Source organism: Liolophura sinensis, chromosome 5 (assembly GCF_032854445.1).
Source record: "Liolophura sinensis isolate JHLJ2023 chromosome 5, CUHK_Ljap_v2, whole genome shotgun sequence".
Lineage (NCBI taxonomy): Eukaryota > Metazoa > Mollusca > Polyplacophora > Chitonida > Chitonidae > Liolophura > Liolophura sinensis.
In genome coordinates, this window is record NC_088299.1 from 13,878,130 (window position 1) to 13,890,646 (window position 12,517).

Genomic DNA, 12,517 nt, shown 5'->3' on the forward strand with positions numbered 1-12,517 from the left:
TTAAATACGTTTCACGTCCGTGGCCGGGACCCAAGAATTAAAGCTGGGTGGATAACCGACCCACTTCACCCAATAGTACAGTTTCCCTCGCCGCCGCTCCCTTTTTAAGATCTTCTCCACCTGATAAAACTTATCCACCGCGGCTGTCACCGGTTGGAGTTCGGTTTCGTAAAACGTCCCTAGCAATTGATCCCCGTTCAAATCCTCCAGTGTGTACACAGCAGGCTGTCGAGGGTGGGAGCGGACGATACGGAACATTTCCGTGCTCCAATTCGGCAGGTATGATTTTTCAAATTTCCCTTTCACTTTACTGATACGCACGAGATCACCGGCCCGATACCGGTGGACCGAGCGTTTGTGTGTGGATGGACCGTACAAGACTTGCCGGACTTCCTTCTGGTTCTGGGGAGTGACGTCGATAGGGGCTCGTCGTATGCTTCGGTGGTAGGCTTGATTGTAACCGCGAACCAGGGCCGGTAAGGCGTCCAGGTAGCGCCGAGTGTTGTGAGCGGTGAAATATTTGTACATGCGACCTTTCAAAGTGCGGTTGAACCGTTCTACCACGGAGGCTTTGGTTTCGTTAAACGTGTGAAAGAAAAACACCCCTTTGCCCTTTAAAAAGGCTTGAAACGGTCTGTTCAGAAACTCTTTCCCCTCGTCCGTTTGCAGGTACAACGGTCGGCGACCCGTCTTGAAAATCTGTTGAAATGCCTCGATCAAACGAGCCCCGGTTTTGGCCCGGAGTGGGATCACCCAGGCATACTTGGAGAGCACATCGATGCAGGTCAGTAGGTAACGGTTGTTGTCATTCTCTTTGGTGAACGCTGTCATGTCGACCAGGTCCGCCTGCCACTGACTGTCCATACCCCCAACCACCACTCGGTTACGCGGGTAATGGCGGCGTGCAGGTCGGTGGAGTGTGTACGTGTCCTGCTGAGCCAGCCAAGCCGACACGTGGGTTCGACTCACTTTGAGTCCCTGTTGTCGAGCTGCCTTGAGCAGGGGTTGAACCCCGCTGTAAGCCGCTGGACTGTCCGGGTTGTAATACAAAGCATGGAGAGCGGTATCGATCGGGTTTGAACCACGGCCCGGCGTGATTGATTTTTTTTTCGTGCGAGGCATAGTCCGCCACGTCGTCCTTGCTGCTTGGTGTCTGTTGTGTGTAATGAGTGAACCCACCTCAGACCGCCTATATATAGTATAGAGTGGCCCTAGCCTGACACACTGATACACTGACCCAGTCCATATAAAAAGAAAACACAAAAACACCGGGGATGGATTCCATAGTAAGGTAACAGTATTAGTATTATTCTTTACAGCAATGTACAGGTCTGTAACACGGAGCGTTGATAGACCTCTGTTAACGTGGGACGAGCAATCTCTACGTAATACGCTTGAATAGGTCGGGAATCCTCGACATGCTGACAGACGTCTTCAGTGTACGCTTGCAGCACCTGCAGTCGTCCCCCGTTCACCCTACCATCCGCAAACATACTATGAAGTACACTTGTGTAGCTTTGCAGGTCGGTGACGACAGCTACCCAGTCTTTCCATTGCGGCGTTGTACGGAGCTTCGCCAGGCTAGAAAAGACATAAAGAAGACACCGTCGTCATTCTAATGCCGTCACCGACCGAACCCTAGCCACATCAATCAAACGATAGATAGATAGATAGATAGATAGATAGACTATCCCTTCACCAACAGGTAAAGACAATAACCAACACCAAAGACCAGGGTCGTCAACCTGAAAACTTTTTTTATTTATTTTTTCGAACTCGAACAGTGAACAAACGAATGAACGAATAAATACATGCTGTGAGTGTCCATTATTTTGGTGTCACGGTGAGAAATGTCTCGTGATGATGATTGTATCGCCAATATGAAAGTCCTGACACTGGTCAATGTTTATAACGCGCACCACCCTAGTCATCTTCCTGTAAAAAACACACATAGGTAAACACAAAACGAGAATGTATGAAGGGAAAAACAAAACAAACAAAAAAAAGCTGGGTAAGGGTGGTGCGGTTAAAACAAAAACACACTCACTCGGTCATCGTAGCCTGGGTGGCCTGGGTAGCCTGGTTGAGCTGGTTGGCTTGGTTGTTAGGCCGGATTGTAGGCTGCTTGTCAGGTGCAGAGAGGTTGTTGGCTGTCATCAAATACTTCACGTACATCTGGGCGAATGCCGGGTTCGATTTGTTGATCGGCGTCTCATTTAAAAACTGCCGCAGTTGGTCTTTCACACTTTTCTCCACAGCCCACGGGAGGGAGGCTGCCTTACGGGCCTGGCGCATGAACTTGACCAACACAGTTCCCTCTTTCAGGTAACGCATACGGGCCTCGTCCACGATACTCAGGGCCAGCTCTCGGTTCTCCAGCAAGGGGGGTCGGGGAGGAGATGGATCGCTCGCGGTGTTGGTGGGTTGTCGACCGTACACATCACGCTGTAACTTGAGGAGGTGGGGTTGGAGAGCTACATCGTAAGCTTGCCACAGCAAGGCTGTTAGCGCCGTCTCAAGCTCAGGGTTTAACGGATCCGCCTTTTCCACCTTTTCCACTGGGATGTCGGGGATGGTGGGGGTTGCAGTAGCAGCAGTAGTCGTATCATCGGCAGTCTCCCCATCAGCAGTCGTCACAGCAGCCGTCACAGCAGCGGTTAAAGCAGCACTCATAGCAGCATTCACCTCACCGCCCGTCTCACCAGTCTCTCCAGTCTCTCCAGTTTCTCCAGTCTCTTCAGTCTTCCCCTCCTCCGTTTCCATCATCTCCATCTCCATCCCCGGCTCTTGGGGGTCTTGGGGGTCTTGGGGCTCTTGGATGTCGTCGTTATCACCAGCCTCGATCACCACCAGCACCAAGGCGTCGATGTCGGGGATGGCCTGGACTAGTTTTTGCCAGTAAGTCCAGTACTTGAGCGTGATACCCTCACTCGTCGGGTAGAGTCGACCGTTCGGCTGGTAGGCTCGCCATTTCTTCACATGAACGTACAGGACACCCTCCGAGTTCCTCAGCGTGGATAGAAAGTACCCGTTGGAGAGTGGCTCCCGCACAGGTAAACCGGCCTCAGGTAGATCAGCAGCCAGGGTCTTGAGCCGAGTCCACCCCACCCCGTCAAGCCTGACGCGTTTGGGTGGAGCGTTCGGGTCTGTCGGTGATTGGCAAATCTCAATCGTCTCGTCTCTACACACCCCCACCCACAGCCAGGAGGCCAGCTGTAATTTGGCAAGAACCTCGCTGGGTAAGGGCAGGCACACCTTCCTCTTCTTCTCGGGAGGTTGTTCTTGTTCGGCTATGGTGGATAGCTGGGTAGGTACGGACGCTGAGCGTTTCATCCTGATGGCAGCATGCAGGGGGTTCACGGTGGTGGAGCGTTTCATCTCACCAGGTAGGTAGGCAGGTAGGCAGGTAGGCAGGTAGGTACAGGCAGGTAGGTAGGTCGTGTAGCAGTCTCTTCTCTTCTCTTCTCTTCTCTCGGCAGGTCAGTAGTTCGGGTCGTCAGCAGGCAGGCAGGCAGGTCGGCAGGCAGGCAGGTCGGTAGAGCGTCAGGTGCGTCTGAGGCTGCCGGTCGCTGTCTTCAACGGCTTTTATCCTATCCACGCGGAAATTCACCACACGCTGATTGGTTCGTTTTTTCTTACGTAACCTCTTCTCGCACGCTGATTGGTCCGTTTTGCGGGCTCCCCATTGGGCCGTTTTGGGGCAAATCCGGCTCACCCATTGGTCCGTTTTGGCGCCAGGGAGCTCTTTTCGAGCTGTCCCACTCGACTTTACAAGCCGACCTTTTGCCTCTTTTTTTCTCTCTTTTTTCCCTATACTGTTATACGGTTATACTACCTATCCACGCGGAAATTCACCACACGCTGATTGGTTTGTTTTTTCTTACGTAACCTCTTCTCGCACGCTGATTGGTCCGTTTTGCGGGCCTCCCATTGGGCAGTTTTGGGGCAAATCCGGCTCACCCATTGGTCCGTTTTGGCGCCTGGGAGCTCTTTTCGAGCTGTCCCACTCGACTTTACAAGCCGACGTTTTGCCTCTTTTTTTTCTCTCTTTTTTCCCTATACATGAATTCCACGTAAAATGAGCCACTGAAGCCAAATTTCAAAATAACATTTTTGGAACTCTTGTAGTAAATCCAAACAGAGCACTACCTAAAGCCCTGAAATTGACTGTAGCTTTTGAATATGCATGAGGTATTTGTCTTTCGCGTGCTGAAAACTTCAACCGGAAATTGTAGGCCTTTGTCACGAGGCCGGCGTACGCATGGTGAGATTTTACAGTCGCTAATCTGGACCCATCTTCAGCAAGGTAAGAGTTTTCAGCCCTAATTTATGGCTCATTTTGTAGATAAATTCACACTTTATAAAACACAGCCAGTTATTTTGTCAAACATTCGTTCAAAAAGCAACTTAGCTAGCCAAAAGTTTACGTGAATATCCTTGTTTATTCGTACGATTTTGGTGATTCCGTCACGAAAAGTGCTACTTTTTAAATATTGCAGTTCATGCAGTAGTCTTACTAAAGGGAGGATTAAAATACAAAGGCAAGTCGGTGTTAAGGGTCTTTTACATAAAAAATCGAGAGTTTAACGACAAATACAAATCCCACATAACCGTGACGGAATCACGAAAACCGTGTGACGGAATCACTACCAATATGTGATTCCGTCACTTTCGCTTTACAATGCGAAGGACTTAATTAGAATATAAATACGGTATTGTTGTGCAATTTTAAAAAGCTCCGTTTAGCATATATGATGACAAAGGTACACATTGAACAAATCTGAGGTTAAAAAATAGGCCTGTTTGATTAATACAAACAAACTATAACAACAATTATGTATCTGTTCAAAGCTCAATCTTGTTATATTGCAGCATGCCTAAATCAGCCGCAGAACGACAGAGGGATAGAAGGAACCGATTGAAAAGTGATGCTGAAGCATTGGAATTGTACCAAGAGAATGATAGGCTACGGAAGCAGGCGCGGAGGGCACGGATGACAACTGCTGAGTTGGAAACTCTGCGAAATAAAACAATGCTGAATACCCGAGCATGGAGGGAAAGGAATATGGACACCACTGTGACTAGTACAGAGACACCGTCAGGTTCAGGCACACCTTACAGCTGTCCCCAAACGTTTGGCAAGGCAAAACGTAAAGTCGAAAGGTCACTCCCCATCAGTCCACATAAACGACTGGCAGTGATTAAAGGCCTGGCTTCACGGTATTTATCAGTGAAGTTTACAACACCTCGAAGCACGGGAATAGATGTCAGAACTAAAGCTACTGTATCAGAATATTATCAAAGCGATTCCATTTCGAGAATGACCCCAGGTAAAGCTGACGTCATCATTGTCAGAGACGACAACGGATTCAAAGTGAAGCAGCAAAGGCGACATATGAGTATGACGATCTCAGAAGCATTCCAACTATTCAAAGCCGACCATCCTGAATGTGAAGTGGGGAAATCGTCATTTGCTTCTCTTCGACCACAATTTGTGTTACTTAGCTAATCGCGATATTGTCCAAACTAATTTTATTCCCATAGTTATGATAAAATCGTACTCGTGATTCCGTCACGATAATTTTGTGATTCCGTCACAGCGGTATACTCAGTTTTTTTTTCTTGTTTGGTCTGTTTTCTATACAAAAAAGCTTCTAATACCTCGGCAGTTCATTGGCGCCTGCAAATAATACTTTGTTTGCATGATTCCTGGTCACAGCTCGCACATTTTGGATGAAATGTACTAGTGGTACAGAATGCACTTCCAAGTCATGTGATTCCGTCACGGAGATTTCAGAACTCCGGCCTATAAAAAAAATCCGGTATATGGCACTGGTTTCTCAATAAAATGTTGGGAATTTCACTGTCGTTGTTAAAAACAGTAAGTTTCTGTTCTGATCAGTGTGCGGTAACGTTGTAGCGCATATCAAAGAACCGCGACACCTTTGCAAATGTGATTCCGTCACGCTGGAATTCATGTATACTGTTATACTATACACTATATCACTCTCGTCTATACACACATACGCCCCGCGGTGTGGGAAAAACCCACAACTGAGGGATGACGTCACACCTACCAGCCCTTCGGGCTGGCAGGTGTGACGTCACCACCACATCACCTCAAAAAAAACAACTCCTCAAAACCTCAAAAAAAATCCCTCCTCAATACCGAACGTCAGTCACATTCTATACTACTAGGGATCATTCAACAAGGTTTTCTGTTGAACTATAGATCGTTGAATAATCAAAGAATTAATGTTGTTAATCCTGATATCAGTCTTTATATGAGATGTTTGGCAAATTTGTTGTCTCAAAGTTTATTCAAGTTAACCAGTTATCAGCTGGTAATAAATTGAATTTAAGCATCGAAGAATCTGAACACGAAGCCAAATATACCACAAAAAGTGATTAGAAAAAGCTTTAAATTATTCTTCCAGATTAACGGACACCCTATAAGCATATTCCAAATCTGCGGGTAACAAACCAAGTGTTTATACAACATTCTTTTTCTGTAAAATGGTATTTCCCAGTAGATAGGTGGAAAAGCTTTTTTGTCACACAACTATTAACACAAATGTTACGCTTACATTATAAGGTTAATTACATGTAAAATGACGTCATGAAAAAATTTCAAATTCGTAGTCACAATTTCTTTTCACGGTTAACACAATTGTATATATACCTAAATGCAGCTGTTTGTTTAATCAGTATAAAGGTTTAAACCATTAACTTTTATACGATGGTGAATGTTCTGTCCATATTTACTTATGACGGTGTTGTACTGGTTGCATGGATTTATTCATTAGATTGGTTCTGCGTGTAAAATTTACGAAACTTATTTATTTATGTATTTGATAGGTGTTTACGCCATACTCTAGAATATTTCACTTAAACGATGGTGGCCAGAAGAATGATGTGAAAAAAAAAAAAAAAATGGACAGAGTCCGCTTGGGAAAACCCACGACTAGGTGCAGGTTTTTGACAGGTCTTCCCACTTCGAACCGGAGAGGAAGCAAGCATTAGCTAGACCTGTACTCACAGCGGCCGCATTGGTGAGGACTCCGGAGTCATTATGCTGCACAAGCTCACTAACCAGTCGGTCAAGATGGTCTCGATTAAGAAAGTTAGAATGACTTTTGAAGCTATTGAAAGAGTACATTTGATAATCTAATTCCAAAGTAAGCTTGTGAAGAAACTGTATAAATCACATGGTCTATAGCAGATGTTTTTATGTACACGAGCATGTACACCAGATGTGCATAGCTGTTATAAATCTGTCATGAAAGTTCCACCAAACACTAAGATTAAAAGTAAATTATTCCGTAATACTCTTTGTAAAGGGTAAATGTCAACTTTGAAGTTACAGACAAAAAATAAGAAAAAAAAACTCTATTATGAAGTGTATGTCAGGCAATATACATTCTTTTAAAATTTTTACAATCTAGTATATTGTCTTTAAACCGCTGGATACTGAAATGGCCTCTTCTGACCATATTGTGAACAGTGACGTCACTGGTTATTGCCACTTGATAAATGTAGACTGCTATTGTATAGAGCCATAAATGCATCAACTGAATGGACCCTAAAGCAAATTATTTCTTAATGGATATATCCATTGTTGATGAAGGCACTCCTATGCAAATGGGGCAGACAGGCATGATTCATTGCCCTGATTACTCTGAACCTTTGATATTACGAAATGATTAGGTTCGTGGAACATTCTACGACGAGCGGTGGACATCATGCAATAGGGGTTGAATATGAACAAATTTGAAAAATGTAACATGACTGATAGCTCAGTAGCACTTTCACCATGACAAAGACTACCCAAAGGCGACTGTGATTAACGTGTAACTATCACTTGTAGAAGATTTTCTAGGGGTAAATCAACTACTTTCAGAGCGTTTCGCCCAAAACGTTTTTTGATATATCTCAACATATTCAGTATTTAGAGATGAATTGTGCGGGCACACTATCCCAGCAGTAAAGCAGACAAAGATGTCTCAAGGATTATCATGTTGATGCAATTGCTCTTTAATGAACGAAAACAAACGAACCTCCTTTCCAGCTTGCTCTGCTTGGGGGGAGACGACAGCATAAAAAAAACTTGACCAAAGAATCTTTGCCTCACACAAGACGGACCTCGACGTTGCAGTCGTGGGTTAGAAGCTTCTAAATTGTACGCAAAGAGGAGTCTTCCTCAAAGGAGGAACAGAAACGGATTGCAGGAGTTATTGAAAACGTACAATGAAAAACTCTTCTTATAAGGAATGTTCTCCTGCTAAATCAAACAGTACTGCGCTTTACAGATTTACCATCGTCCACAAAACAATGATGTTTCGGAGTGAGTTGGATGAATCACTCTACTTTGTTTTCCCGATGAGAAGAGAAATCGTCTTGTTTATCCAGACAGCTTGACGTTACAACAAACCAATGACTGTCAACACCCAGGGTCCCGTAATTAAAGCTACCATGCAATTAAGACATCAAATTAAGGAGCAAGATGTTAGTTAAACATCCATGGACCCGCTAACAGATAAATGAGAGTGTAAAAGTTCCTTAGAAAGTCTTGGCAGTTTCTTTGGTGTTAGGGGTTTGGGAAAGACCCCTACTGTCTGCCATTTGGAATTTACCTTTTGGATATTTAGACATGAGTCCAATTTTCTTGTTAACACAACCACGACAGAATGCCCTAAAATGTTGCAATGCATAATCTTTATGTCTTCTGTCGTCTTCTGGCTGGAAAAAAAATGCTGATGCAGTGTAGCTTAACCGTCTCCCAACCCAGAGACAGCTAAAATGTAATTTTCATCCACAAATCTGCCATTATGGTTGGGAAGAATAGCTTGAGATAGATAAAAAAAATGTCCTAAAGGTAAACACTCTGTTCATGAGTTGATTGGGTGTTCAAGTAGCGCACTGTTTGTACGACTGATTGCAATATATGAGTTAGCACATTGAACAATAGGTACGTTTATCAAAGAGGGAATAACCCATAGAAAGCTACTCATCTGCGAGGGCTATCATATGAAAACATAAACTAAAGACATGTACCAACTTAAAAATAGCATGGAGACTTGGCCACTCTGGGTGGTATCAATATCTGGAAGTTTGGGCATAGGCTCATGGACTACTTTGGTAGAAGCCTTCCTCCCAGATGGAGTGGTGGCGTAGACAGTCCCAAACTAGTATTGCGGTAGGAATAAGGTAGGAATGCCTTGCTAAATTTTCTTCGTTCCTCAGTCGTGCCCTTAATGGAAAATTGTTTATACAAACTCATTTAAGTGCAGAAGCGTTGAAGCTTACAAAACCGGCAAGATACAAGCTGGTTGATACTAGAACGGAATCATTCAAAGAGAAAACTGTCTTTTCAATGATGTTTGGAAAGACGCAAGGAGTGTTCTAGGCAAATGAGTGAAATCAGTTCTATTAAGTCCTTTAATTGTTTGTTTTAACAATTGTCGGTAATTGCATCTGCTTATACTTTGATCCAGAAAACTGTATGCAGCTGGGGTCGGTGCTCGCAAGAACTTTGCAGGTTGTGCTCTCAGAAAATTAAGTTTCCTCCTTAATTATATTTGATGATTCCGAAAGTAGGTGATTGACCTTTTCAGAAAATTGTGTAAAGATTTTATCGAAATAAACAGTACTATAATAAGCATGATGACTGTATTTCATAGCCAACAAATGTTTATATTTTGTGTCAGTAAACTTTGAAAAATGATTGTTCACATAAATAACGTTATCAAAGGCGTAGGTATCGTATTTCGGAGTGAAAAGTGCAGATTTAATGTGGGAAAACTCTCCTATATGCGGGAACACTACAGCAGGGTGAGTAAAACCAGAGCATTGGGGACGTGATGCTATAGTTGACAAATGGTCACACGTATAGGAAATGGGGCCACAGGGCAAGTTGCCACCGAGTTAAATTGCGGCTACTGTGGGAAGAATCGTGGCTCCACCTCATGACAACGTAATCTTAAGACAGAGTTGATTAGTTACACTCCCTCCCTCATGGAAAGTTTGATGTATGTTATTTTTTGCGTTTTTCCTATATGCTCATTACAAATGAAATGTGTGATTGACGTACATGATGAGTATGGACAAATTTGCCAAGACTGACGCTATTTTAAAACCTTTAAGTTGTGTTGATAAATACAGAATAGTTGACATATAAAGATCATGTTCACGGGATGTTGCAACACTTCTCCAGGAGATAAGTTGCAACGCTTCTCCAGGGGATAAGTTATAACACTTTTCCAGGTGATAAGTTGCAACACTTCTTCAGGGGATAAGTTGCAACGCTTCCCCACGCAGGTTATAAGTTGCAACACTTCCCCAGAGGATAAGCTGCAACACTTCCCTAGGGAATAAGTTACAATAATTCCTCAAGGTATAAGTTGTAACATTTTGCAAGGGGATAAGTTGCAACGTGTATTATATATGTATGTTAAAAAAAAACTTCTTGGTATTAAACTTTGTTTTGGTAAATATCATGTTTTTCATTATACCTATTTTCATATAGAGCCAGTGACCCGTAACTTAAGAATAAAAGTACATAGTAAGGATTTTACACCTTTTTGTAAGGTGACATATTATAATTTAAACAAAAAAGGGAATTTTGCAAGTTCTAAACCCTTTTGTTAAGGTTTAATCCCTAATGCGTTTTCAAACAAACAAAGTTTGTTATTAAAATAAATGTATTATTGTAAGTGCTGTGTATTTTACTAAGTATCTTCAAATGTTGCAACATCCCCCTCCTGCTGATACAGTTTGCTCTGGTTTGGTCTAAGTTGCGACACGTCATCAGGGTATATTGCATATAAATCTCACTGATTGAGATTTGTTGTATTCTAACGGTTCACGTAATGCTTAATAGTAATTAGACCCGCCCTAGCACCATGGCTTAGGCAAAATCAGGTAAATAATAAGACATTACCATGCTAGCATCGTTTCATCACTTTGCAGTATCGTTCTATCACTTGGCACCACAGTTCCATCGCTTTGCACTATCATGTCATGACTTCGTATCATCCGCCTCAATAGTTACGTTACTGGTGATTTAACTGTGATACATATGTTTTATTACTATAGTCTGTTTCTTTTAACGAGTGGCCTATATTAAGCTGTGTGTAAAATCAGGTACACTGGCTACCAAAATTGCCTTTAGTCAGTGACACGTAACAACACAAGCTCTACACATGGACATGTTGGAAGCTCATATTCTTGTAAGGAAAAGGTTAGAACATTTTTTCTAACTCATAAACTGGGTTTCGACGGTAAAAACCCATTACCTCGGGTGACATCAAGATTATTCCAAAACCAATGGCCTGCTGGATATTGGGCGGAGTTCAAGATGTTTTGACGGAGGGCGACACCAGTTACCTCAACAGCAATCGACTTAAGTGTAAACCGTGTTACTAACACTGTCACATTTGATATTGTTTGCACGTTTTAGTATAATATAACCTGAAAAATGAATTTTATTTTATCTCTTGTAGTATATGATCTCACGGCAGTATATATTTCTCTAAACCCTTTGGTTAAAGTGTGAAGGTCAGTTAACAGTTCCGTTCACAATTCACTGTAACGTCGGACGCTAAATTTTTGGATGCCATATATTGTAAGACTTAACAAGTTGTTTTAGTTTACAAAGTATAAACTTTGTTTATTTGTATATTTAATACTAGTGTATTTTTATTTTTATTTATATAGGAAGATAATGAGTTTTCCTTTTTGGATTGTGAACTGTTAAATTTGAAGTGCGATATTTGTCTTTTTATTTGATTGGTATTTACTTAAGAATATTTCATTTATACGACTGCGGCAAGCATTATTGTGGGAGGAAAACGGGCACCTTTAAACCCATGACCATCTCTAGATTTTGGCAGACTTTACCACGTACGCCCAGAGAAGAAGGCAGCATGAGCTGAACTTGAACTCACAGCGGCGGCATTGTTGAGGGGCTTCTGGGTCAACTGCGACTAACGCGCTTCTGAAAAGACATGAGCAGAAAAGCGCGATGGTAGAAAAATTCATTTTGATAAGTACGGTATCCAGGTCTGGATTTTCCTACACGAATTTGGGCAAAAAGCTTTCGACAAAAAAGATAGAAAGCATTACCGGAAACAGAAAACAGAGATTACAATGCACTGTTTTGGTCACCTGAAGATTCTTTGGATGGCGATATGGAACGTTATTGCGAAGCGATGGAACGATAACAGCACCCTCACTTATTGTATCGCTTCGCACGCGGTGCCCTGTCATCGCTTCGCAATATCGTTCCATCGCCATCCGTATACAACCCTCACTTGACCGACACAATGTCTTCAAACAGCTATGCGAAGGAACCATGCATAGTACGATGTCGTACGACGATGTCCTTTATGCACCAACTTCCACAGGTGCACGCTCGATTCTATAGGCTTTGTTGTTTGGGCTGCGGCTTTCAGTCAGGGGGTTTGACAGGTTCCGAGGGAAAGTCGGTGGTTTATTGCGGGTGCTCCGGTCAACCGGT

The 12,517-nt window shown here is 43.1% G+C and overlaps 1 protein-coding gene across 1 annotated transcript; it reads right to left on the reverse strand.

Annotated features, from left to right (window-relative positions):
- LOC135465481 (uncharacterized) lies at nucleotides 1-1,122 on the reverse strand. The gene has a single exon (XM_064742721.1). It carries the CDS (start codon nucleotides 1,120-1,122, stop codon nucleotides 1-3), a length of 1,122 nt encoding a protein of 373 aa, XP_064598791.1.
- Nucleotides 1,123-12,517: the final 11,395 nt, after the last annotated feature.

Coding starts and splice junctions, on each gene's coding strand:
- LOC135465481 (XM_064742721.1), bottom strand. CDS start 1,122: ATGCCTCGCACGAAAAAAAAATCAATCACGCCGGGCCGTGGTTCAAAC.